Source organism: Talpa europaea, assembly GCF_964194135.1.
Source record: "Talpa europaea genome assembly, chromosome: 11".
NCBI classification, from domain to species: domain Eukaryota; kingdom Metazoa; phylum Chordata; class Mammalia; order Eulipotyphla; family Talpidae; genus Talpa; species Talpa europaea.
In genome coordinates, this window is record NC_140078.1 from 93,945,772 (window position 1) to 93,973,522 (window position 27,751).

Here is a 27,751-nt window from a genome sequence, read left to right on the forward strand (position 1 = left end):
TATAGGAGTCTGGGGGCTAGTTTGCGGTTTGAGTTCTGCAGATGTGGCTCTGAGTCCCGGTAGCTCCTTGGGAGAAGGCAACCATCAGCGGAGAGACAGGAGTTAAGATGTCAGCTTCCTGATGTCAGGGCCGCCTCCACAAAGGTGCCATGAGCTCCGTCCTATGGCTTTGTGCTGAATGGCATCCTCTGTCTTCCTATGAATTATAAATGCAGATAAACCAGAACTTGGCTTCTAATGAGATCAAACTGAGATGTGAAAGGTACATCTGAGTGTGCAGAAAATGGAGAAGGTCACCTTGGTGTTTCGGCTTCTGTACTTGGTGACATTTTTCAGGGCTATTTGTGGGTATGGTTTGAAGGAGCGTGGACTACAGCTTAGTTAAGTGACTTGCAGAGAGGAAAGTGGGGGTCGTTGCTCGGAGCATTCATTTAAAGAGCACGTGTTTGAGTGTCCTGGGCACTGCGTCTATGGCAGTGAACGAAACAGACACAACCCAGAGTCCACCTTCTTGGACCTCTCGCTCAGTCGCAGGTATTTAAATAATGTCTCTAGACCAATAACTCCCCATTGTATATCTTTGTTCTTTGGCTCTGTCTCCCCACAGCTCTAGAATCACATACCCTGCCTGTCCAGATGTATGAACTAAACCTGTGTTAAGAGAACTGATTACCGCAGCCCCATCCAACTCGCCACCTCCCTAGTTGGCCTTGACTCTTGTCCTTTCACTCACGTCTACATCTAATCCAGAAACAAAAGCTGCTGGCTCAGCCTTCAGAGTATGTTTAGAATAAGATCACAGCCTAGCCCCAAAACCTCCATCTTCTTTCCAGTAGATCATGGCTGTCGCTTCTAAGTGGCCTCCGAATACCCCCCCCCCACTTTCCACTCAAAGGAGAAAAGGCAAAATCTGTTGGATGGCCACTCAGCCCCCTGCCCCCCCACTAATGGAAGAACCCCTCCATCCACCATGATGGGGTTGTCCTGGCTCTCTGTACACCAGTCCTGCAGACCCCGTTCCTGTTCCTGCCCTTGGAAGCCTGGAATGCGCCTCCCCAGACATGCACGTGCTCTTCCAAGTCTCTTTACATGTCAGTTTAGAGGGGAGGACCCTGACCACCATTCAGAACAGCATGTGCTGGCCTGAGAATTTGCTCTTCCCTTTCTCTGCTTTGCTTATCTCCATAGTCTTCAAACTTACCACACCATTGTTCATTTGTTGTTCGTTTATGATCTGTTTTCCCTATGAGAATGCAAGGCATTTGGATAGAGATTCTGGGGTTTTCACTGCTGTGTTCCCAGCACTTTGAGCAGTGTTTAGCACAGAGCGAATACTCAGTATCTGGGTGGAGGAGGGAGGCAGGGATGGAGGATACTCCAGTGGAGCAGGTAGCTCTTACACCAGCACACACAGGGAAAACAGGAAAGGAAGAAGTTGCATAACAAAGGAAGTGGGGTCTCACACCTAAGGTGGCATGTGCGCGTTTAGCCTGCCCGCAGGCTGTGCCTTTGACGGGACAGGACTTTCAACTTCGAGAGGGTCCTGGTTGCTCAAAATGAAGTGTCCCAGGAGAATCCTGCAGGCCTAGAATGACTGAGGAAGAGAAGGAGGGAAGAGGGTTCTGCAGGGAAGGGGCTGTACCGTCTGCGATGACCGATGAGAGACGGGACCAAGAGGTGGAGCACATCCGCCCCTCCACACCTGCTGGCGTTAGGGATACCAGAGGGGAGGATGTGCTGGGGGGTGACTGAAGTGATGCTGAGCCCCACAGCCGGCTGGAGCTGCAGTGGCAGGTCGTGTCCTCTCTGTACGGCATTCACATGCCTGGGCCTGCTTGGGATTGTCAGCAGTGGGAGGATGCGGCGTCCAGCGCCCACTCCCACTCATGCTCAGTGCTTTCGGCCCTGGGAACAAGCCACTTCCTGGCTGTGACGCTGTCTGTCTGGATGGCTGCCCTCCAAGCCTGCTCTGGATAGGCCTTTGGGAATCAGCACAGCCCACCTGCCAGGAGAGCGCAAAGGTGCTAGAAGAGACAGATGGTTGTGTTTTCACCGCCTCAAGGTACAGGAGCAGTAAGCAGAGAGCCTTCTGGAGCCTCCGGGGAATGTCTAAACATAGATGTAAAATAGCTGGGGGTGTCTCTGCCAAAACAGCCCTCGTCCCAAACTGAGGGCTGATGGCAGAAAGCTACCTTTCGTCGGTTCATTTATTCACTCACAACTCATTCTTCAAGGGGCACCATGCTGTATACTTGGTGCCATTCTACCCATCTCCCTGCCAACCTCTTTATCCATATATTTAGCTTCAAAGAGAGCTGTGTGAGTTGTTTCCATTTACCTAACTTGACCTGCTCCCATTGGTTTATCCCCAACTCTTCAAGTCTCACGCTTCTCTTAAATGCTTTGTTTGTTTCCTTCTAGCCAACCTAAGAGCTCTCGTCCTCCTAACAAGAGGAAGACATTCACCGGGGAAGATGAGAAGGGAAACATGGATCATCTTACCTCTCTGTCTTGCCTCTCTGTCTCCTTCCTTTGCAGTCTTCCCCACCATGTAAAGTGCCCTTAGGTTCTCCCGGGACACCTTATGTTGAGCGCCCAGAACCCTCACTCATGTTGGCCAAAGTTTGTTCATCAAGTTGTGATCCAGGGGGCCAGCTGCATTAGAAGCTGTTGAGAGCTTGTTTAAATCCAGAATCTCAGCCCTAACTCAGATCTGCTGATGCAGAACCTACAATTTTTTTTCAATTAGTAGTTCTTTTTTTTTTTTTTTTTTACCAGATCTGGGGGGGATCCCTGCCCACAGTGAAATTTAAGAATCACCAGTAACAGGACTGTGTTTTCCATGGGAAATGGGACAGTTAGTTGCATCCAGATGACTGTTGGTCTCTGGGACAGTGTTAACCTGAAACATCAGCCATAAATGTTCGCAGACTTCCTCCTTGGGCAGTACCTCTCCTCCAGAGCTGATCTGAGACTAGAAACCAGGCCAAGAACCCCACTTCCCAGGAACAGGAAGCAGATTTAGGGATCCTCCCTTGCACAGGTGTGAGATAGAAATGTCCCCCAGCAAGATTTTCCTCTTCACTGCTTTCATTGCCCCCGTTACGCTTGTCTCCATGGCTCCGCAATTAAAAGGAGCGTGAGGGAGTCATGGAAGCACACTGAATTGTAATCTTCACATTATCACAGGATTTGACACAGGTCATCAAATGGATCATCACAACGACACTTCATCAACTGTGAGAGTTATTGATTCCAAAAATACTGTTCCAATTTTACCCTAAAATCCCTTTGGGTAACTGTGACCTATGTTTCTAACACCAAAGTATAAAAACCCTCTCAGTTAACTTCTACAAAGAAACAAAGCAAAAGCATGCCCCATCCTTCTCTTTGCTCTCGAGGTTGCTTCAGAAACTAAAGGATCTTGATTCTAATGTAAAGCAGCAGGATGGAAGAATTTAGCTGAAATACTATTTGCTAACTATTTTGAATAAAATCATTCTAGGCCAGTGGCAGGGGTAGTAGTATTTTAATCTCAAATAAAGAGCTGAAAACAAATTTGAATTGAAAAGTAAAAGGCATTTTCATTTTAGGGATAGCAAAGCAAGCTTTTCTTCAATCAGAGGAATTAATAAATGATAGTTTAGGTGTTCTTGTAGCAGAAAATATTTACGTGGGAATCAAGAGTAAGAACCAGGAGCTTGGAGAAGTCTCAGGACCAATTCATAAAAGAGACCCAGGGGATCCTACACCTTATGATCTAGAATAGGAAGTTCTATTAATCTGCTTTTCTGTATGAGGATGTCCCAAGGAATGTTTCCAGAACTTTCTTCCAAGGAGTGGACTAGATTTCATGGTCAATGAAGTTTGGAAAACAACAAAGTTAAAATTTCAGGTCTTTATGAGATGGCTTCTCAGAGCCTCCACTGGGTTCATGTGAGTTATGACTCTCCAAGAGACCATAAATAGCCCCGAAGACCTGTTTTCATAGAGACCTCCAGGGAAGTCCTTTGATACATGCCAGGGCACGTTGTTGAGTAGCAGAAGGGATGGTGTTGCACATTGAGTTGATGAGGAACAGTATTACTGAGACCAAGATGGAGAAATCTGTGACCAATACAGTAAAGGGCCCCATTCCTCAAGGACCTAGTGTGGAATTAAGAAGAACAGCCAGCCAGCTCCAGGACCAGCCATGGAGCAAGAAAAACATGACAGAGACCAATGAGCACAAAGCCAAGTTGGGGATGAGAGACCCTAAGCTACTCACACATTCCACCTGAGGCTTTTACCCCGCCCCCAACAGTTGCATATCCACAGTGTCTGATGGTGTGTACCCCCTCCCACCAGGTAGTCCCTGGTAAGGTGAACATATTATATTAAATACCTACATAGAAGCATTATTTAAATGGTTGCCTCGGGTATCGGGGTTTTCTCAGAAGGCATGAGGCAGGCCTTGCTAATTGTCATGTCTTTTAACACATCCAGCCTGACCTTTTGCTGACAGCTACCCTCTCCTCCTTAGAAGCAATGTCTAACATGTTAGCCAAATTGCTGCATCTGTTTCTGAAAAGACTCTGGGTGTTTGAACTGAAATCTGTGGGATGACTTTTCAGAAAGGAATCTTACAAGAGGCTCCTCTGGCCTCTGAGGCGTGTTCCTGTTATGGAGGGATGGATGTCATGGGGGAAGGAGGCTTAAAGAACATCTAAATCAATCAGCAAGGGAGCCACTAGGTCATCCTCCCAGCCTTTGAAAATTGGATGAAATGGCTGAGGACTGGCCGCTCTGTAATTTGGCATCTAGAAAGATGTGGTTGGTCTCCCAGGCCACTTAGCTTCAGCCAGAGATCAATTCAAATCGTGAAATACTGAGGAAATGTAAAGTTCCAGTTCAAGGCATAATCCCACATGGCACCAGCCATAACATGCTCCTGAAAGAGGTTGTCCATGCCTGAACTTCTTGTGAAAGTGCCAACACAGAGCAGAAAAGCAGGAAACAGCTCTAGAAAGATGTGGCCTGCCTTTCTTCCTTCTCCCTTTCGTCACTGGGTGGGGTGTGTTTCTCTTGGGGTCATTTGTGTCCAATTAAATGATTATCTCTGGAACGTTAGGAATGACTCTGTTGCTGAATTAAGTTGTAGCGCAGTAAAACAAGCTCTTTGATGCCTTTCCTAAATTATAATTTAATGTTTAAAAATGTAGCTCTTGATGTTTATTATCAATTGTTTCTTGTAAAATGGAGAAAGTTTCATTTAAATGTTCAATGGTACAGTTGGCCTCATTCTAGTCTATGGTTTATAATTCATAAATATCATTTATTATGATCCTCAAATTGTTCCAGATTGGGCCAGTGGAAAAAAATATGTATGTAGAGCTAGACATGTAGATCAGGGGACTTCAACCAGGGGAGACTTTGCCCCTCGTGGGGCATTTGACAATGACTGATATTTTTGGTTTTCATATCTTAAGGTTGAAGGAGGGATGTGGGAACATCTTACTGTGCCTCAGTTTTCTCAACTGTTAAATGGGGATTAAGATAGCCCACCTAGTAGAGTTTGAATTAATACATGTACCTTGGTACTTAAAAGAATGGCAGTGTTAAGACCTAGTCTCTGTAGTCATCAACTGATTCAACTCTTGTTGATTCACTAACACCTAGGATGACAAGCTGCTTGGCCACAGCCAGCAAATTGGGAGGAACCAGTCTTAGAACCTGGGCTTGCCTGGTTGATGTCATCCCCTGTGTATGCCTGTGTGTATCTTTCTTGCCCTTCAGCAGAGGGCATCTCCACTGAGTTCCTCTCTGACACAGGTCATTGGGTTTGGAGACCACAGGGCTACAGAAGGAAGGATCTGTATTTCCTTCTCCTGTTTCTGTGTTTGGTACTTGATCCCTACTCCTGGGCTGGACACTGGGGTCTTCAGTTAGTGCGTTGGCCTCACTGACCAGCATCAGCCAGGCATGTTTTCCTAATTTTTGCTTCCATACATTCAGAACATGAAAGGGTGCTGTGTTTTACCACTTGTGTGAAAACTGTCTGCTCACTCCCTCCCCTACCTCCAGATGTTATAAAATGAAACCCAACTCATTTATTTTAGAGTAGTCTATTATACTTCAGTGCATTTTTCTAAAATCCACAACTACTACAATATAAAACATGTTGCTTATTTTTGAAATGGACAGGTCAGCCATGAATTATCGACTCCACCTCAGTATAAGCACATACCTGAAAACAATTCAGCTCATACTTCTGTTGTTTGGGATACTTCAAGCCTCCCAGGTAGAAGACAGATATTTATTTCATATTGATGACAATATTTTTTATCAAATACAGTTCCAGGATCTCCTCCAACCCTTGTGGGGGTGTCTGTCTGACTCTTATTGAGGGTTAAGGTAAATAAAATGTTCAATTCTTTGCTTTATGACTCCTGGAAGACTATAACCTCCAAGAGAAGAACTAGATCAGTAGAGATGCTCTCAAGGAAAAAAACTTGCACTTAATACCTGCTTTGATAAGCAGATTGCAGGTTAAATAAAACCTTTTTTTCCTTCTAATACATTTACCATTTTTGTAGATTATGTAATATTTATTATTACAGAAAAATTAGAAAAGACATAAGCACATATAGGAGAAAATAAAGATCATCCATAATCCCACCTTATAGTCAAAGCCAGTATTAACATTTATAGTCTTCCCATCAGAGATAGAGCAGTACATCCATGGACTGATATGGGAGAGAGATGTAGATTACATGTATGTACACGTAGAAGTTTTCCATTAAAAAATGGGGTCATACTGTGAAATAACTTAGCAGATTCAGATTCTCTGTATGTGTTTTGTTATGTCAAAATGAAAACATTTTCTCATGTCATTAAATATTCTCCTACCATATGGGGAATAAATCTCTCTTGTTTTGACAGGACAGTGATATTGAAGCTCTGGTCAAGTGTTTGGAGAACGTCTTGGGTTGCACCTCTCTAGGTGAGTCACCTTCTTCCGATTCCAAAATACTGTGAGACACTCTGATTCTAATGGACTAGCCAAGAAAAAGAGAGCTTGGGAGCAAACTTGTGGGTATTTTAGTCCAACCTCCCCATATTGTGGATGAAAACACTGAGGCCAGCAGAGGTTAAAAGTGTGGTCCAAGGACTGGGAAACTTCAAGAGGAATTGTTTGTGGTTGTTCTCTCCAAGGATGAAATTGTCAAAATGAGGTTCCACAATGATCAGATGGTGGCCTGGCCATGCATAATCACTAGTTTCACAGATTCCTTGAAAAGAAATTTCTCATCCTCACTCACCCTACAGAAGCACGTCATATTCAGTCCAGCTGGGAAAACCATCACTCTCAAGGTCACTCAGCTATTGGAAGAGGTTTCATATAAAAAACAAAGCTGAAGTTGCCTTAGCATTGTCAGTGTGGATAAATAGGGTCATTGGGCTTCAAGGATACGTCCCTATTTCTTAGTTTCTCCTCCTTTTTTAATCCAAAAAGCCCAGTTGTGATAACTTCCAGCACTCGACGATAAATTGTCACACCTGACAAGGAGAGAAGAGCAGAGGATATTTTTATAGGTGCTGAGTGGAATGGGCTGAGATGTTTTGTTCTTTGAAATTTGATTGTTACTTGAAATTTCCAAATTGCATGGCCAAAAGCAATCTCTTCAGGAAATGGCAAAGATTTAAGTTTTCAGGTGTGTGAGCATCCACCTCTGCTGTAGTAGGAACATGATGTGCAAAGTCTCAGTTGGGACACAGCAACCTGATTTTTTTCTCTTGACCCTCACCCTGTGGTCTGTTCACTCACACCTAGGAACGCTTGTTAGGTACATTTAACTCCGAGGCTTGGAATCGAAGACCAGGAAGGCTTTCATTTGGCCAGGTCACTTCCCCTCTGGACCTCACTTAGATCAGAAATCTCAAACTGGGCCCTTTGGGGACTCCAGGAGCAGGTAAGAGGCGTGACCTAAATGAGGACAGAAGCCAGTGGATAGAGTTCAGCGGTACACAAGAGGCCCTTCCTTAGCAGGTATCTTTAAATACCTTAAGAGAAAAGGCATGTAGACCCTGCTCCTCTACCAGCTCCCACCAAAGTAATTTTGCTATTATCTGTTTCATAAATTAGATTTCCACCAAAGATCATGTTTTACTACTCCATTGCAAAAATAAATAAATAACTAAAATAACACTAGATGGGATAGATGACATCTAAATGCCCTCCTAGACAATGATTTTATGAGAAATGAGCATTACAAACAGGGAATGGAAGTACATTTATTTCTGCTTTGAGCACCACTGAAATGACAGAAAAGGAATTAGCTGATAGAAACCTACAGGAACTAAGGGCATGGGAGGAGGTGGGAGCGGGTGAGAGCTGTTAGTGAATTGGAGAAGACAGAAAACAGATGGCTCCGTGGTAAGTGAGTTCGAAACCAGAGAAAGATTATGAATCAAGAAAGATTATTTGGGAAATTAACTGCACTTTTAGAAGTCATCAGTGGAATGATATTGACCTTGGTAAACTATATTTTAAAAAAACGTGTTGTAGGTCCAAACTGGGTGTTGCCCCGCAAGTAATTAGACTATAACAGATGCTTCAAATCCTCTGTACCGCCCAAGCTTCCTGTAGTTTGTTGATATGTCTGATCGGTTGGATTTTTTAAAATTGCTAGCCCTCAATTTTCCACCGAACCTTGGTAATAACTATTTAATCTCTTCTAAACAATGTGACTGATGCAGACCAGAAAAGACATCAGCTTCTGAATCCCTTAGAAACTTTCTTTGCTTAAGCTCTTCAAACCCTAAGCCGTGAAGTGTGGGCATGACTGACAGCCACTTAACCTTGCTCTATTATGCTTTTCACCTTGACAGAAAGGAATTTCTCATGATAATTAGAATAATTTCAACATAGTGTTTTCTCTTTGGATACTGACAGGTTGGAGGGGGGGTGTATTTGGATCATAAATAACTCAGATCACTTTGATGTGCATGCATGATATGTTGCCACTGTGCCTTCTTTGTATATACTGGAGAAATTTAGTCATTTCTTTAAGTTCTTTAACTTGAAAAGATGCAGGTGATTCAGAATTAATGGCAATTGACAGAGAACCTGCTGTGTCTGCTATGCAGATACTCATCTGGCAGGTGTGTGGTGATGGGAAGAGAAAAGAGGAAGAGCTTTGTAATACAAATAATTTCCTACAACAGTATTATCAATCATTCCTAGCAGTATACTCTGAGCAGAGAACATTCTGTATATTACTACTACCTAGGAAAAATAGTCCAGTAATCATGTCCCTAACTACAGGAGAAACTCAGCAAACATGCATTCATTTGTTAGTCACACATCAGTTTCCTCACTGTTAGTAAGGCTCATAGAAGGAATGGTGTTAGATTCTGAGGTTCCAGTGTTGTGCTGAGTCTAGATCTTGCCATGAAAGCCTTAGGATTTTGGGGGTGCACCAAGACAGGATCAAAACAACTATGTCAGAGAGTAAGGGTTCAGAAAATGGAAGGTGGTTTTTAGTTGGGGAGATAGAAGACATCAAGGATGTTCATGGAGAAGGTCACACCTGATATAAGATAGATCGTTCTAGATGCAAGGATACATTTGGCCATGAGGAGATGGGGAGGAGAGGCCTGCAGGGGGAAAGGAAGGCGGAGGAAGAGCGCAGAGACGAGGTGGGGTGAGAGCAAGGGGGTCGGCTCAGTCTGTGAGCAGGAGGGCTCACTCACACAGCAAGTTGGCAGCAGGCCCCAGTTCCCCTCCCAGTTGCTCACAGGGCTGCCTGAACAACCTCAAGGTGACTGAGGTTGAACATTGGGGGTGGTTGCTAGACCCCTGCCACCTCAGGCATCTGGCTATGACCCCCGCTTCTGCCAGGATGGATTCCATACGATCACCACACCTCCTCCATGTCTGATGTAAGTCTGGGCAGGATGTCTCTATAGACAGAGGCTGATCCTGTGCTGTACCCGAACACCAGTGGGGCTGGGAAAGTGAGTGTCAGGCATTGGTAGTACTTAGTGGGAGCTGGGGTCTGCCTCACACAATAGAGGATTCTCCTAATGAGGGCAGGAGAATGTGAGGCCAAAAATATTAATGCATAACTAATCTTCTTGTTATAAGGATAGGATGTAAAAATGCCTTAGCAATGGGGAAGGAGAGAGGGCTCCTAGGGTTTTTTGTGGATATGACGCCTCTTTTGACTGTCACAGGAGTAGATGAGTCAGGATAATTATTTGTCCCTTTTTTGCTGTGCTACGGACGGTAGAGGGAGCCATTTGCTTCTGAAGCTGTGCTCAGGATTGCCTCTCAGGAAAGGTGAGAAGGTGTCCTTTGTTCTCACCTGAACAGAAAACCATGGAGCCCAGGATCCTGCTTGCAGAACCAAAACTAGGTTCTGGATCCTGCTTAGCCGAGAACTCAGTGAGTCTCGAATGCCACTCAAGTTGATCTGGAAGAGGTGCTAGGGACCCAGGCCCCCCGCCACCCATATCAGCCCCAGAAGCAGCTCTGAAATGCCCGGAGGTGTGTCTCATTGCATGCAACGCAGATGGGGAAGGTGGCTGCTTCTGAACCCCAATAAATGAACCCATGAACCTGGCCACTGGAACTTGAGAGGCTCCTTGTTCTGGCAGGGGCCACGTGGCACTGTTCTTTCCGGCAGTAGGTTAGTTTCTATCAGCCTGACAATGTAAACTTTTTTACTCAACAAACATACTTCTAGGAATTTACGTTAAAGAAATAAATCAGTTTTAAATAAAGATAAATACACAAAGATTCTCATGGCATGTTGTTTACAATTGTGGAAGTTGGAATCAAAATAAACCCCTAAAAATCAGGAGGGCTAATATCTCTTCTAGTGCAAGAAGTTCTTTATAGTTTACAAAGATAATAATGTAGTTACATTTTCTTTCTTATGTTTTTATTTATGCATACAAGAGCTGGGGTACAGGCCAGAGATGTGGGGAGGTGAGAGGATTAACCAGAGACAGAGTGGGGAGCAGAACAGGCAGACATACTGAAATACACTGCTGAGGGGAGCAGTGGATAAGACAGGAGAGGTCTGCTGCACCATGTGGGTCAGCTCCCTGGCTGGGGATTGAACTGGAGCCGCAGTGGCTATGGATAGCTTCATAGTGCGGTGACTTAACCCCGTGCACCACTAGGAGGCCCAATGTAGTTACATTTTCAATGGCATGAAGGTATATAAAGTAATAATGTAAAAAAAAAAAAGAAGTTGTTTCTTTTTTTAAAGTTTTGTATACTAAACTATAAGCTGGCATACGGCACACTCACACACACATTTGGAAATAGTGTTACTAGTTGTTCTCTGAGCAACTTTCCCTTCTGTGTTTTCTAATGTCTGCAGTGATCATGGGTGACTTAAACAAAACATGCTTACTGTATGCTAAGAAGAGGGAATCTCACATGCTTTTACCTGAAATATTTTAGCCAGCCCAACCTGCTCTTATTAAAAAGCCGGCTTTGTTTCTAAAGCTATGATTCTCCCCGTTGGCAGCCTAGAATAATGACACCCCCTGGCAGGCACTGTCTCCCTGGGGCCACCAGCGTACCTGGGAAGGTCAGGGTCTGGACCTGCGCTTACACCTACAGTTCATATCAATCCCAAATCAGACACGCTCTCCTTTTTTTTTTTTTAACCGCTCTGCTGTTTTCAGAGGTCTCTTCTGGAATATTCAAAGAGAAATGAACATTGAACTCCTGGTTGTTTTTTTTATCTTCCAACCAATTCAGTTGAGTATTTGTTGTGTGAAATAGTCTTGTGGCAAAAATAGAAATTTATTTATTTCCTATCTTCTGGTATTTATCATCTCTCCCTTGAGCAAGTTTCCTTTTCCAAGCTGACCCACTTTTTCCCAGTGAGTTTAATTTTGGTGGAAGCAATAGGGGTGCAATTTATTTCTTGAGAAGTTGCCCCATGCAAAGCACAGGGACAGGGAGACACCGCCAGTTCACCCTGGCCCTTTATCAACAGCAAAGCACCTTTTGTAACTCTTTGCTTTTGAACTTTGTTGGCACCTGAAAAGGTTAATTAATTTATTTTTTTGGTACCAGTGAGAAAACAAAATCACAGAAGCTGGTTGGACAGCATCCCACCTAGCCAGCAAAAGGTGCTTCCCAAAGCTGTGCAAAATCAGAGCTTTGTATAGGCGGAAAGGGCAAGAGAAAGAAAGAAGGAATCATTTCGGGTTTAGGTAACCTATCCATGGGCGTGGAGAGGGCTGTGTGGCCGATAATCTCTTCTTCCTTTCGGGAGTGGAGGGGCTACCTCATTGGAACTGACCAGGAAATTCCATACAGACATTTAGGACTCCTGCAGCTTCTCTTGGCCTCAGTTTCCCTATCTGTAGGATGATGGGATTTGGTTGAAGAGGTCTTGGGTCCCCTCCAGCTCAGAATTATGATGAATCTCCATCTTTTGGGCAAAGGCCAGTAAACTACAGCCCCCAGGCCACATTCTGCTCGCTGCCAGCTTTTTGTAAATAAAATTTTACTGGAGTACCACCATGCTCCCTCGTTTACCTGCTGTCTGTAGCTGTTTTCACACTGTAGTAGCAGAGTCAAGTCATGGAAACAGAGATCATTTGGCCTACAAAGTCTAAAATATTTAGCCCTTTTCAGGAAGAGTTCACCAGCCCCTAGGTAAGCCTTCGATCATGTACCATTTTAAAGAGTAGGATGAGAGATGTGAACCACGAGGAAAGCCTTCACAATAACTTGGGCAAAGAAGGGTGTCTGTCAAGTTGCTGTCATTTCCTGAGCTTTCCTTGGGCAGTGGAGAGAAAGAGGAGGGTGAGAGGAGAAGTCTATAAATAGGCCATGCCCAAGGGCAGCACCTGCAAGGATTCCTGAGTAAGCAGTGTCTCATGGGCCTGAGTGAAGTCTTCCTTGCCAAAATAGCCACCCCTGCTGTCCCTGCATCAGCTCTTTATAACCCACATGGAAGGATATTTAGCAGAGAGGGCAAATGCAGGTTTTTATGTTAAGATCAAGGTCATTTGTCCACTGAAATGAGTAAAGGAATTTTTTGGAAGAAATAAGAGAAGAATTTCTCTCACTCTACTGGTGAAAAGTCATCATCATCAAGCTGTCACCCTTTCAGGGAAAATAGCTCAGCAGGTAAGAGACCACAGAACTAGGAGGGAGCCTGACAATATTACTATTATGAGTTGTGCTGTGCCCTGTTAAGAAACACAGCTTCTAGTTGCTTAATGTCTCTTGATATCATTTTGTGTTCATCTCATCGTCAAAACATCTCGATGGGGTAGTATCAAGTAATGTAATCCTTATCATCTGATGTCTCATAGGTGTAAAGACTTCAGTTAAATTTAGCCTGATATTCTATAACGCCTGTAGAATTTATTCTTGGTCCCAACCATTTGCCTCTTAACTTTTGGTCCCTTTGAGTGCTATCTTTATTAGTCTATATGTTGCCTTCCCAAGTAAATTCTAATTCCCCTGGAGGTCTGAAGGTATGGCTTATAAATGTTTGGGTTTAGAAAATGCCTTCCATCTAATGAAACCACTTAAATATAAAATGAAGAATCTGGGCCTCTCTGGTGGCACAGGGGGTAAGTCTCAGCATTATGAAGCTCTCCGCACCCTCTGTAGCACGAGTTCGATCCCTGGCCAGGGAACTAACCCACATGGCACAGCAGACCTCTCCTGACTCACCCATTGCTCCCCTCAGCAGTGTATTTCAGTCGATCCACCTGTTCGGTTCCCCACTCTGTCTCTGGTGAATCCTCTCACCCCCACACCTATGGCCTGTACTCCAGTTCTTATATGCATAAATAAATAAATCTATGAAATAAAATAAAATGAAGACTCTGAGGTCCAGCAAGGTAACTGGAGGGCCAGGTAATTGGTGAGAGCAGAACTAGAACAAAACTGGTCCCTCAATTTGAAAGCTAGTGCTTCTACCTCTTTGTGGCCCCCATGTCTATGTATATGTGCTTTGTAGTACTTCTGGTGATGGCCTAGATAGATATCTTATCTTCCCAAGCTGATCACTAGCTCTATATGGGTTAAGGACCCCCCCTACTATTTATATTACCACTGGCTTTAACTCCTACCTCTTGAGCATCTAAAACATATGGATTACCTTAGGAAACCAGAAAAAGATGAGCAAGTTAAACCCAAAGGAAGCAAAAGGAAATTAATAATGAAGATTAGAATTAAAATAAGTGATGTAAAGAAGAGAAAAACAATAGAGGATATCAATGAGACCAAAAATTGGTTCTTTGAAAAAAAAATTAACAAAATTGATAAATCTTTAGCTATACTGACTGATAAAGAAAGTAAGAATGACAACTCAAAAACAATAAATCAGGCGTGGAAGGGAACGCACTACTACCAACCTTAAAGACATAAATGAGATTTTGAGGGTATGCCAACAAATTAGAAAACTTAGATGAAAACAGACAAATTTCTAGAAAGACACACATGATCAAAACTGATTCAAGAAGGAAAAACCTGTATAGGCCTATAACAAGAGGATCAAATTAGTAACTTAAAAACTTCCAACAAAGAAAAGCCCATTCCAACATGCTTCACCTATAAATTCTAGTAACCATTCAAAAAGAACTGATATTTGTCCTTCTTTTTGTTTCTCTTTTCTTAATAAACTTGTCCTTTTAAAATGTAAAATAAAATTGATACTTATCCTTCACAACTCTTTCAAAAATAAAAAGAGGAGGGAACTTTGCCCAGCTGTTTCTGTTAGGCCAGAACCAGAAAAGAGAAAACCAGAACCAGAAAAGACATCACAAGAAAAAAAACAAATATATGGCCCAATATCAATCATCAATATATATGCAAAATCATAAACCAAATACTAGTAAATCATATCCAGTGACATAATAAATGATTATGTACAATGACCAAATGGGATTTAATCCAAGGAATGCAAGGGTGGTTTAACAGCAGAAAATTAATTAATGTAATAATATTAATTGATCATATTAATAGAATTACTAATATTAACAGAATAATGAATGAAAATATTTGATCATCTCAGCAGGTGCAGAAAAAGCATTTGACAAAATCCATCACTGTAATTGCCTGGGAACTTATGAGAAATACAAGCCCTAACCACACAGACTAAGTCAGACTCAGCATTTTTTTTTTTTTTAAATAGAGGCATGTTTTATTTATTTGTTTGTTTGTTTGTTTGTTTTGTTTATACATGCACTGGGTACAGTCAGAAGTGCGGGAGGGTGAGAGAATTCACCAGAGCCAGAGCGGGGAGCAGAGCAGGCAGAAGGACCAAAGTACACTGCTGAGGGGAGCAGCGGGCGGCAGGAGAGGTCTGCGCGCCATGTGGGACCCTCCTCCGGTGGCCGGGGAGCAGCCGGGGATCGAACCAGTGCCTCAGAGGCTGCAGGCAGCTTCACAACCCAGCGCTCAACCGCTGCGCCACCGGGGAGGCCCAGACTCAGCATTTTTAATGACATCCTTGGGTGATTCAGATCACACTGAAGTTTGAGAAGCAACACACTCTGAAAGTTAACAACTGTTAGATGAAGTCTATGATCCTAGCCCAGTTGTTTTTTTAATCATGATTGCTAAATGTGTTGACATAAAGCATCTGCTATTCATTTTGGAAGGTGGGATGAAGAGGGAAAAGGCTAGCCAATAAAATACACTGAAAAAGAAACTGCTTGGAGCACCAGGCTTTGACAATCCCTGTTGCTTGAAATTATATTTGCCCCGTTTTCTTTTCTTGGGCTCAAGGCTTAGCATCTTTCCCAGAAATGCCAAGAGCCTCCCTACAGGGAATAGTGGCTAGATTAAAGTACACTGCAGCTCATGGAAATGGCTTTGACCTTTATTAGCATAAGCTTCAGGAGGGGCCAGCTCTCTGGAAAAAATGGGGAGGCAGCACTTTCCCTTCACTCTTGCCAATATTTGTTTTTGAGCTGGCAGGTGGGTTACCTGGTGTGGTGCAGTAACTGTTTCAGGTCGTAGGAAGATGATCATAGAAAGAAACCAACATGAAATGATCCACTGTGCCCCCACTCTGCCTCCTCCCCAAAGCCTCCCCTGGGGAGAAGCTGTGGTCACACCCTGTGGAGACATGGAAGATGGCATGAAGCTGCTGTGTGATGAAGACTTGTGTTTTCTCTCAGAGTGTGGCAAGGGTGATCTCAGGACTGAGGAAAGGAAGGGGTACATCTCAGGCACTAGTCTTAACTTGGGGACATTACTGGTGTGACCCTAGGAAGGGCAAGCTTGTGTGACAACTACAGTGTGCTCTCTACAAAGCTCATAGCAGCTGATCTGGGAAGTCCCCGTCTAGAATCCTAGCCTGGGGAAAGATCAGAGATTCTGACAGAGTAAAGCAAGAGCTCAGCATCTCAGTGATATTTGTAAGAGCAAGAAGTTCCCAGTGGGATGCACGCCTCGGGGGGTATGAGAAATAATAGAATTTGCATGTAATGTTTGAAATTTAAAAGTATAAGAGAAAAGCTTTTCTGATAGGAATAAGGGGCATTGGCCTTCAACTCCCTTCCTGGCCTCTAAATCAGTCACTTGTCTGGTGACATCTGTTGGGGAAGAGCGGCAGCTTCTCAGCATGCATGTGACGGGTGTAATTTATAATTGAGTATTAGGGTGTTGAAAGTTCTTTCCTAGTGGGGCGTGAGACAGGGGAGATGCACGGGGGGGAACTATGCCCCAGGCCCAGGGTTGACAAACAGGAGTATCCACTCTGGATTTCCCTAAGCCCTCGCTCAGGGGCCAGCTTTGGCTTCTCAGCAGGAATCAGTACTGTTTCAGTTGGTGGGTGATTTCTTGCCCTTTAGTTCCAACAATGTTTTTTAAGAGCCTCCAGGGTATCTAGGTAAAAACCGTGATCCCCTCAGCAGATTTCATATCATACCTCTCACGAGCCATGTTTTGCCTCTGAAACCCAACTTTGGAGTCTTCTGCTCCAACCTGAAGCTCAAGGCCGCGGATGAGCCTCTGCTCAGCACCTTCCTTCCACTGCAAGAAAAAAGCTCCTGGTTAAGTGTGGGACAAGGTAAAGGGAAAACGCAGCTTTTTAGCAAAAATTCCTCATCCGTCAAGCAAATATCCTCAGCTGCTGAAAAAGAGTGGCCAAAGGCTTCCCAGGAATGTTTGCTTTTCTCTAGATGCATTTTCCCTCCCCTGAGATTTCTAGTATGAAAAGCCCACCTAAAGGATCAGGAAAAAGACTAATTATAATAAAGTAAAAATCAAAATCAAAAAGCAACTATAAACCAGAGACACACTATTGGGGGGGGGGAGAAAAGAGGGAGTAGGATCAAAACAGGGAGGGGGGAATTGTATGGGGGACTATAACCAAGATGAAAATGCATACATTGTGCAAAAATGAAAAATGATGTAAAAAATAAATAAAAAATAAAATAAGTCCTGTTTAAATAATCCTTTTCGAGAAAGGCTTGGTGCAGGGATTCCTTGTGCAAAGTAAAACCGTAAATAATCTTGTCATTTGGAATAAATCCTCTTAATGTGCATGTCATAATTGAATTCACCTCTAATGAGTGTAGCATTACCTTGTGGCAAAAGGTGGATTTGCTCCTGGTTTCTGATCGCCTTCGAATGTTGCCTCGAGGTGGCCTGAGTGCTGATGAAGTCAGTAAGGGCTGTGCATTGATTTTCAGACACAAGAACCATCACCAGCGCAGCTCCAGACGTGTCCCTTGGACCAACAGTCTTCAACAGTGCGATGGCTGAGACCAAGGTGAAGCGCATGAGGGAGTAAGTAGCATGAGACCTGGCCCTGGGAGAGGGCAGCGTTCAAACAGCTTGACAAAGAGTGCGATCGGGTCACGTGATGCTATTTTACTTATCTCCACAAATACCACAGCAGTGATTTCCTAGATGCACAGCATATGCCTGGATCTACATGGAAGAACTGCTATTTATTGTCTGAATGAGCCCCCCCCCACACACACATATCTCGAAATCCTAACCCCCAAAGGTGATGGTTTTACTGGGGGGAGATCTCTGGGAGGTGCTTAAATCATGAGGATGGAGCCTCATGAATGGGATTCTTGCCCATTGGCCAAGTGATAATCAGGCCAAAATGTAATCAAAAGGACCTAATTCGAGATTAGGAATCATGGTCAGATCTTAATCACGGGGCGGCCCCAAGGTGTGTCCCATCAGGTCAAGGAACAGGGCTCAGGCAGGGAAGTATTCTGAGTTTAGGTCATTTGTTGTGAAACTTACTGGATTGGTTCTTAATTTAGCATGATTGGCAGTCAGAAGAATCCAGAGAGAAGGCTGCAGTGTGGGGGGTCTGTGGTCACCATCCACAGAGGGTCTCGTTTTTTTTCATTGTCACCCAGTAACCAAGTCAAGCTATTTAACTTTCACCCAGTAGTTTCAGGATGGTGGCTTGGAGACAAGATGGAGTCTGTTTGACTCAAAACAGGTTCCACAGCATCTATTAAAAGAGGCCCTGGAGAAATCCCTAGCCCCTTCTCTTATGAAGATACAGGGAAAAGCACCCGCTATGAACCAGCATGTGGGAGGCCCTCACCAGGGGGTTGCCATGCTGGCGCTTGGTGGAGGACTTCCAGCCTCCAGAGCCCCAAGAAGTAAATGCCTGTTGTGTGTAAGCTACCCAGTCTGTAGTACTTTATTGCAGCAGCCCAAATGGACTGACAGCACTTGCTACAGACGTCTTGGCAAAGAAAAGACACCCAGCCTCCTGCTCTAACTTCTGTACAACTTGTGTTGTACGTGAGTAGATCAGGGTTGGCAAACTCTCTGTGAAGGACTCGATGGTAAATATTTTAGTCTCTGCAGGCCATATAGTTTCAGTCATCATTCCCCATTCTGCTGTTATGGTGCCAACACAGCAGACAATATATACATTAATGAGCACGACTGTGCTTCAATAAAACATTGTTTTCAGACTATGGTTTGAATTCTATATAATGTCCAGATATCACAAAATAGTGCTGTTCTTTTGATTTTCTACAGCCATTTAAACATGTCAAACAACTCTTAGCTCACGAGATGGACAAAAACAGATGGTGAGCCAGTGTTTGTGTGGCTGCCAACCCCTGCTGTAGGTGTTCCAACTCAGAAACTTCTCCCCCAAATCTGCCTCTTGTATTGGTGCTGGTTGAGTAGTTAGGGAAGTTTGCAAAATTATTTTTCAGTCAATTTGCATTTGCATTGTTCTTGCAACACAGTGCATCATCCTCCCAGCCAGTGTTTGAAAGCAAAGGAGGAGTAGAGTGCTGAAAATTATTTCCAAATGTGAAGCTGGTAATGTGTTTAGATGCGTATGGCTTTCAAGTTCTGCCTTTGCCTAAGTGATCACATAGTAACACTGTTACCATGGGAACAGGTGACGCTCAGGAACTGGAAGTGAGAGAGTTTGGACTACATTCCCCACCCCCTATTTACTTCCATTTCTCTTCGCTAGGAGGCGATTTATGGAGAATTTTCCAGTAGATAATCTTCACCATAAAAGCAACTCTTTTATTTCATTTTTAAAATTTAGTAAGATATTAGCATCTGAATTTTGAGCTAGGAATTCATTACATTTGCTAGCTAATGAATTCCATTTCCTAGCATATTATGAAACGCTTTAAATAATCACAATGAAAGCATTTTTGTCAAAATAAATGAGGTAGGTGCGGTCTAGTGGTTTTATTCCTGGTATATAGTTTCTTTCTAATTGCTTGTCTGCATTTGACCAGGTATTTTCTGGCTCAAGTTGTAATGTGGATCAATGCACCTGGGACTCCTCCCCCACAGTAGTGTTGCTCCTCTGGTAGAATAACCTGTTGTGTTGGTGGTGGTGTCCTCTGCAGCCCAATTTCCAGCGGGGGTGAGGTACTGAGAGCTCCCCACACCAATAAGCAATTCCAGAACTCCAGCAGGATGTCTGAGAATTCAGCCCAATACCGACACTACCCAGAGATAGCAAGAGATCCATGAGTTAAAGACACCAAAAAAAGGGAATCTTGTGATTCTTCCAATACACGGTGAGCTATGACTGTGTGCTCAACATGTGGACAGCAACTTTTGGGACCCAGTGAACAATGAATGACATTTGTCCCTAGGGAGATTGTAGATAAAGCATCAAACTTCGAAGTGAAAAGTTAAATGACAACACTGCGGCTGTGTAATATGAGGTGATGACCTTGTGCCAAGCAAGCAGATGGTGGGGCTTCAAGGCCAGAAAGGGGCAGTTGAGGAGGCTGCCGAGAGAGTTGGGAACTAGGCCTTGGCCTGACCAAGAGGTAGCATTTGTATAGGTATAGAGAAGGGGAGAGCTCAGCGAGCATCTCTGTAAATGCTTCACCCAGAAACACCAGTTGTGAACATTTTATAATCTGCACACTCTCTCTACATCTATGTTAAATGTTTTTAAATGATTATAATTACTATTACTATGTCATTTGAGAGATAATTTCATTCCTCATGATTCATCACTCCTAAATATTTAAGTGTGCAGCTCCTAAGAACAAGGGCATCCTCTTGTATAACCACAATCAATGATTACATTTAAGGAATTTTATATTATTTAATGCACCAATCCATATTCAAATTTTACCAGCTGCCCCAATGTACTTTATAATACTTTTTTTTTTTTCTGATCCAGGATCATACATGGTATTTAGTTCCTCTGTCTCCTTGGTGCTATTTATTCTGGAAAAAGTTCCTCAGCTAATCATGGACGTTTTTGAAGAGTACAGGCTATTTATTTTGTAGAATTTCCCTCAGTTTGGGTTGGGTATTTCCTCATATTTAGATTCCAGGTTGTATTTTTTTTTTTTTGTATCCTATATAAGTGATGCTGTAGCCTTCCAAATTTTTAAAAATTAATCTTGGGAAGTTTCAGACATATACAAAAGTGGTCAGAAGAATCAATCCCAATGAACTCATCAACCCCTTCAACAATTATCAGCTCCTGGCAAACCTTGTTTTATCTCTACTCCCATCTATTCTTCTGTGTAACCTTGAAGAAAGTTCTGTTCATGTCTTTTTATCCGTCAACAGTCAGTAATATGTGAATTTTAGCCTGCTCTTTGACCTCCCCCCATGGAAGTCCACGAGGCATTGCAAACTAAAAGTATCCAAAAGTGAGCTCCTGATTTCCCTGCCTCATCTTCCCTCTCCACAGTCTTCCCTGTCTTCAGATAAGAAAGGTGCAGTCTAGATAACTGACCTCTCAGTTCACTCATCAGGGCTTTCAAAGGCTCTGCTGTGGTGGTTGAAGGGTCTTGGGCCAATGGCATCATCATCTGCTCTCCAAAGTTCTGCAAGGTATTTGGGGAGCAATGCCTGTGGTGATCGAGTTCTCTCAGCTGGGGGACCCTGGGGCTTAGAGATCATTACCATACGCAGCATCAGACATAGCGTAGCCCATGGCATGGTGGTCAGGAGGAAGGTCAGGATGGATGGGAACAGCTGGAGTCGTGTCCCTGCTTATCATCACTAGCATGTGTCCCTGGGTGAGCCACCCACCCTGCTTGTGCCTGAGATTTCTCATCTGTAGAGTGGGGCTAATAATGGTTCCGGCCTCATGGAACTGTTGTGAGGGTTAGTTGAGACAATGAATGCGTGAAATGCACTTAGGCTAGCTCATGGCACATAGTAGGTACTCCGTAAATGGTAACCACTTATAATAGACTCAATAAACACGTGGTTGTTTCCTCTCGAAAAGCCCCAAGCCCAGTGTCTCAAGCTGTTGGCGTGTATTATCTGCTAAGTGATGTTTTACACCTGAGGACATCTGTGGGTGAAGAAGTCACCTGTGAAGACTTATATAGCAATTTTTTTAAGCATGCCAAAAGAAGTGCCAGTTCTCTGGGAAAATATCATGAAGCTGTTGGATATAAAAGTCCACTTCCCATCCTCCAACATTTGGCTTCCTGTCACGGCCATTTCTTACTCCTGCTGGGAGACTCCACAAATGAAACTCCCCCGCTGGGGGCACAGCCGGCACTTGGCTCTCAGCAGTGTTAGGTGGTGCCACTCAGAGTCCCTACAATGTTGGCAGAATGACAGGAAATCAGTTTTGACTTCCTTTCTGGCTGAGTAGTTTCTACATATGTGCATTTGAAGAGTGGTTGCCATTCATCTAGGGATGACTGGATGGACAGATGGCTGGGTGGGCCTTTGCAGCTTCGTGGGCCCCCTGAGGCCTCCACCGTCAGTGCAGAGTCTCTGGTTTTCTGTGGAGAAGACTACTGTGGGCTGGATTTGATTTCAGGCCCCTGTCAAGTAATCTCACTGGCGTCCTGGGCCTTGCTATTTTAAGTGTGATCCACAGGCCAGCAGCGCTGACTTCCCCTGGAGGCCTGTGAGTCTTGCCGAATCTCCAGCCTCACCCTTCCTGAGTCAGAACCTTCATTTTAATAACCTCTCTGGATAGTCACATAGAAATTACTGTTTGAGACACACTAACTCAAGAGGACTTTCCTCCTGGAAGGAGTTTGTTACCAGAATAGGAGCTGGGATCAATCTTAATAAAAGCCAAATATTATATAAAAATATATGTACATTGCTAAGGCTTCAGTGTTGAAATATTTTTTGTTCACTTGCTTTCCATTATGATTTTCCCCTGAAATAATCTTTATTATAAAATTTTTTTCCACTTACATTTTTAATTGAGATAGAATTGATATATTACATTAGTTTCAGGTGTATAACGCTGGTATCTGTATACACTGTGGAATAATCATCACACTGTGTAGCTAACATCTTTACCCATACATAGTTAATTTTACTTTAGTTTTTTAAATTGCAGTAAACGGTTTACATCATTGTTTGTGCATTGGAAGTACAGGCCGTCTGCACCCCATAACCACAATGCACCCACCACCGAGGTACCCACGGTCCAACTATTTTTTTTATATCATTTTTGCATTTTTGCACAATGTATGCATTTTCATCTTGGTTATAGTCCCCATACAATTCCCACACCCCTTGTTTTGATCCTACTCCCTCCTCCCCCATCCCCCTAGTGTGTCTCTGATTTATAGTTGCTTGTTGATACACAATGGAATATTACTCAGCAATCAAAAAAGATAACCTCATGCAATTTGCAGCAATATGGATGGAGCTGGAAGGGATCATGCTCTGCGAAATAAGCCAGAAAAAAAAAAAAGAAAGAAAGAAAAAGAAAAATACGGTCTCACTCATAGCAGGAATTCAGAAAACCTAAGTAAGGGACCAGGAAAAAACCTAATTACAACCATTTATTTTTTAAAGGGAGGTATCAGGCATGATTCTTGTCTAGTAAAACTCACCGTTTTTAGTATATCGTTTATGAGTTTTGACCAATTCACTTATTTAAAATATAGGGCACTATGAATTTTGCTAAGTGCATATAATCATATAACCATCACCACAATCAAGCTTATGAAGAGTTTTCCCACCTCCAAAAATTGTCCTGTGTTCCCGGTAGTCCATCTCTCCCATCATCTTATGTCCTGGCCACCATTGACCTATTTTCTGTCTCCCTCATGTTGCTTTTTCCAGAATATTGTATCATCTGTGGTAATGGACCCATCTCTTAGCATCACAGTCCCCAAATGTACATGGATGGTAGTTGTGGATATGGCTCTAGATCTATGAATAGCATATGTCACACTCTTGTAGTTCTGAATTCCTTTATTCTCCATAGAATTGTCCTGAGAACCAGGTTTTGGGATAAAGGCTCAGAAACCATTGTTCAAAAGACTCACCTCCCATTTATGCTGAGACTGAACTTCTGGTTTCCCATCAGGGACTTGGCAGGTTCTTGCACTGGCGAGAAGGCCTTAGAGCTTGGAAACAATGGGGTAAAATTGACCTATGTCCTCTTGCTCCATTGGACCATGCATAAGGATGGAATCCACCTCATTAAGACTCAACCTGAAGCCATGGAGAAGGCCTGAGGCTCTGATGCATGGTGGGGAGCTTCTGAGCCCATTTCTCTGCCTGGAAGTCAATGTCCTGAGAAATTTCTGGGCCCTCCGAAATTTTCAGAGGGGGTCTCCTTGTGGTGACTGCAACTCTGAGTCAGTTCATGTGGAGGGCACAGGAGAAGCCAAATGTTTGCATGGACATCTGTCTCCCTGTGAGAGTTATAATTACACATATATCATCAGCCTTCTTGAAGTGGTCCCAAGGTCATTGATGCTCTGCTTATTTTTTTAGGCTTCATACACATAAAAGCTCTGTTTCATTTTGGAAAGTATCTATTGCTGTGTCTTCAACTTAATTAATCTTTTCTTCTGCATTGTCTAAGCTGCTGTTAATCCCTTCCAGTGTCTTTTTCATTGCAGACATGATAGTTTAATCTGAGTTTTATCTTCCATTTCTCAGCCTAACATTTTCAATATTTCCTCTAGCTAATTGAACAAGTAGAATGCAATTATAATAATTACTGCAATGTCCTTGTCTGCTAATTCTAACATCTGTGTCACTTCTGGCTGGTTTTGATCGATTGATTTTTCTTCTTATTCTAGGTCCTATTATTCTGCCTCCTGGTGATCTGTGAGTGAGTGTCAGGCATTGTAAACTTTACCTTGTTGGGTGATGGATAATTTTGTGTTCCAGCGGTCTTGAGTTTTCTTTTTAGGATTCAGTTCAGTTCCCTGGAAGCAATTAAATACTTTGTCATCTTACTGTTGAGCTTTATTATGTGAAACCAGGATGGCATTTATGACTGATTTTTGCCTGCTACTGATGTGAGATCCTTTTTTGCACTCTACCAATGGCCAGCGAACCATTGAGTCTAATACTAAATGCAGGGGGTCGCGGGTATGAAAAAATACTATTCCTGCCCTGTGTGAGCTCCAAGCACTGTTCTAACATTTTCACATGGTTCTTCCCTTCACCTCCGCGGTCTCCTCACAAGCATGCCCTGATCTAAACATAGCTGAATGTGGGTTATATGAAGGTTTGTTTCAAATTTTTAGAAACTGCTTTTGTTTTATTACTGCTTCTTAATTATGTAAAATGTTTCTTTAGGTCCAAAGTCAAATCTATAAAAAGACATAACTTTAAAAGACCAACTTCTGTGTATAATTCCTTCTTCTATTCTCTTCCTTCCAAAATGGAAGTCATTTTTTAAAAAAAGTTTTATGGCTTAGTCTTCCGTTTTTAAAATATATTCAAACAAGTGGCTCCTCCCTTTCCACTAAAGAAACTGCTAGCATATTATGTGCCATTTTTGTCGGCTTCTCTTAGCTGTCTATCCTGGAGATCTCTTCTGAGTGGTATATGCCAGACACGCCATTGCTATTCATAGCTTTCAAGCCTCCCTTATGTGACTATACCGTTGTTCATTCAACCTGACCCCTAGGTGAATATGTGGGCTCTCCTGTCTTTATCTATTACAGATAAAACCGTAATGAATAGCCTGTGCATTCAGGTTTTTGTTTGTTGTTTGTTTTATTGCCAGTTTATATTTGAGACAGATTATTCTAGAGGTAGGATTGTGTGGCCAAGGGATAAATGCATAGATAACTTGGGTAGTTATTTCCAAAGGCCATTTTGCTTTCCCGCCACCAATGTATGAGTGTTCCTTCTCCAGTTTCCCAGCAGAATGCTTAATCAAACTTTTGCATTTCATGTTTTACATGATCTTCATCTATTGTCTCTTTAATAAATATGATCTTTTACTGCAGGATCTATTTTATTTGCTTTTGGTGTGCACTTTGGAGTTTAGGAAGCTGTGTTCTCATCTCTCAGCTAATACACCTGAGAGCTGGGCACACAGGATGTCCCAAGTTCGGATTTGGAGTGGAAGGGCAGAGGCCACCGTGGGCTTCCGGTCTCGGCCGAGACCCAGCGCAGCTCACCAGTGGCCCCACTCAGGAAGTCCAACGGTGTTGCTCACGTAGGTTTCCAAAAGTCATACTTTTTTTCTCCTTTAGTCCCTCAGCCAGTGATTTTGTGTGAATTACCTTAATGGTGAAGGGACTTGGGGTGCACTAACTCTCTAACACCCAGGAGGGCTCACCTTTCCAGGGCACTTGGGCTCAGTGTCTGAGTGTCAGCTGTGGAGCCCGAGAGCCTGATCTCTGTGGTGGTGTGTGGCGTCGTGCCCGCATGGGCATGGCTTCGCCCATCATTCAGCACTAGTCTGCAATCTTTGTTGAAGCAGATGAGGAGGAGGGAGGTCTCATGGCACTGTGGGGCCCACACCGTGTGTGGTGGGCTGCGGCACTCACCTCTTCTCTGTCAGCACATGCCCCATGTAGAGCATGCCACAGAAGTGCTCCCGACCAGTTTAGTATTAATGTTGGTGCCTGTGCTGTTGAGGCCTGCCTTAGGCAGGTGGCACTAGGTCTTGTGTCGGCTACTGGCTGCAGGGCCTTCCTGGAGAGCTGGGGGACTGTGGAGTTTCGTTGCTAAATGCTCCTGTCAGCTATTTGGAGAGGTCTCGCCAAGGTCAGAGCACGGCCATGGCGAGTGCTGTTATGAGGCCCGAGGTCGACCATTTAGAGGCAGCTGGAGGCACATGGAGGATGTACAAGCAATGCGGAGGGCAGATGTAGTGACTGGTTCAGTCTGGGAGAGCAGGCTTGCCAGTTCCTGACATTTTTCTTTCACCTTCAATCACAGAAGACCCTGATGGAGGAAGGTCGAACTAAAGATGAGAAACCCGTGACCTTTGTTGTCCTCCTCATTAACCTGATACACACTCGTGGCACAGTAGCAATCATGGGTGAAAATGACAGTGGAGCATGAAGCACTGGCTAAAGCTGTTTGCCAGACAGGGGGGCATGGGGACTGTAATAGTATCCCCATGGGTTCTGAGCTGGCCCCGAGCCACAGTGTCTGTGGGGAGCAACTCTCTTTCCTTGTACACCTGCTCCGTGCCAGGGCATGTGCTAGCCCGACCCACTAACGCATGCAGCCCCAGCACATACCTGTGATGTGCTAACACTCCAATTTATAAGTAAAGAGGCTGCATTTTAGAAGAGTTAGAGCTTTTCCTACTGTCATACAACTAGTAAGAGACATGGCTATGCTTTGAAAAGAAGTTTGGCTAATTCTTAAACCAGTGCTGGGCACTGCCAAAGTGGGATGGTGATGATGGATCCAAATGACACAGAAGCCAGGGTCCCCCCAGGAACTCAGAAGGAGCCTCTTAATTACCACAGGCTCTGAAACCTACTTGTTCTCCTTTGGCAGTCGTAAATATGTCCCAGCCCACTTTCAAGAGAAGAATTTGTGGTTCAGAAAGGCCAAGTGAAGCTCCCAAGGCCAAGGCGAGCCTCCAGGCTTGGTCTGCTTGTCAGATTCTCTGCCCTTCACAGGCTTTCCTGAGCGGCTGGGTGTTTGATCTCTGTATTTCGGCACCATCTCTTTCTCTGAGCCCAAGCTTCTCTTTTGTGGAATGTGTATATGTAATCCAGAGAGCTTACTATTTCAGGTTTTCCACATACTTTATGAATAAAGCTCCTTCTCTCTCCTTACTTGAAATGACCCTTCAATGGAGAGAAATAGATGAAGCAGTGACTTTTCTTCTTCACCTTCCAAACCTCATTGAGGAGGGGTTAGTTATGCCCCCGACTTGCCCTTCTTCAATAAAAGCTAGTGCTTTTGAAGGAAGCACTGAGTGAAACCAGCATTTCAATTTCAAAAACAACAAACAAAACCTTATGTGTAGGGAAGAGCAAGAGAGCCCAGAAGAGCAGCAATTCTGAATTCACACTTGAGGCGGAGGAAGCCTTTAAAGAGCAGGTCAGGCTGCTTCTGGGCTGTCTC

The 27,751-nt window shown here is 43.7% G+C and overlaps 1 protein-coding gene across 1 annotated transcript in view; it reads left to right on the forward strand.

Moving 5' to 3' along the window:
• The window catches only part of NEK11 (NIMA related kinase 11), a gene marked incomplete at both ends in the record, with an annotated part of 143,220 nt that overhangs the window by 100,974 nt on the left and 14,495 nt on the right, over window positions 1-27,751 (forward strand). The window contains 2 exon segments of the mRNA XM_084247818.1: window positions 6,922-6,982; window positions 17,677-17,773. Of these exon segments, the coding sequence (XP_084103944.1) occupies window positions 6,922-6,982; window positions 17,677-17,773 (158 nt within the window).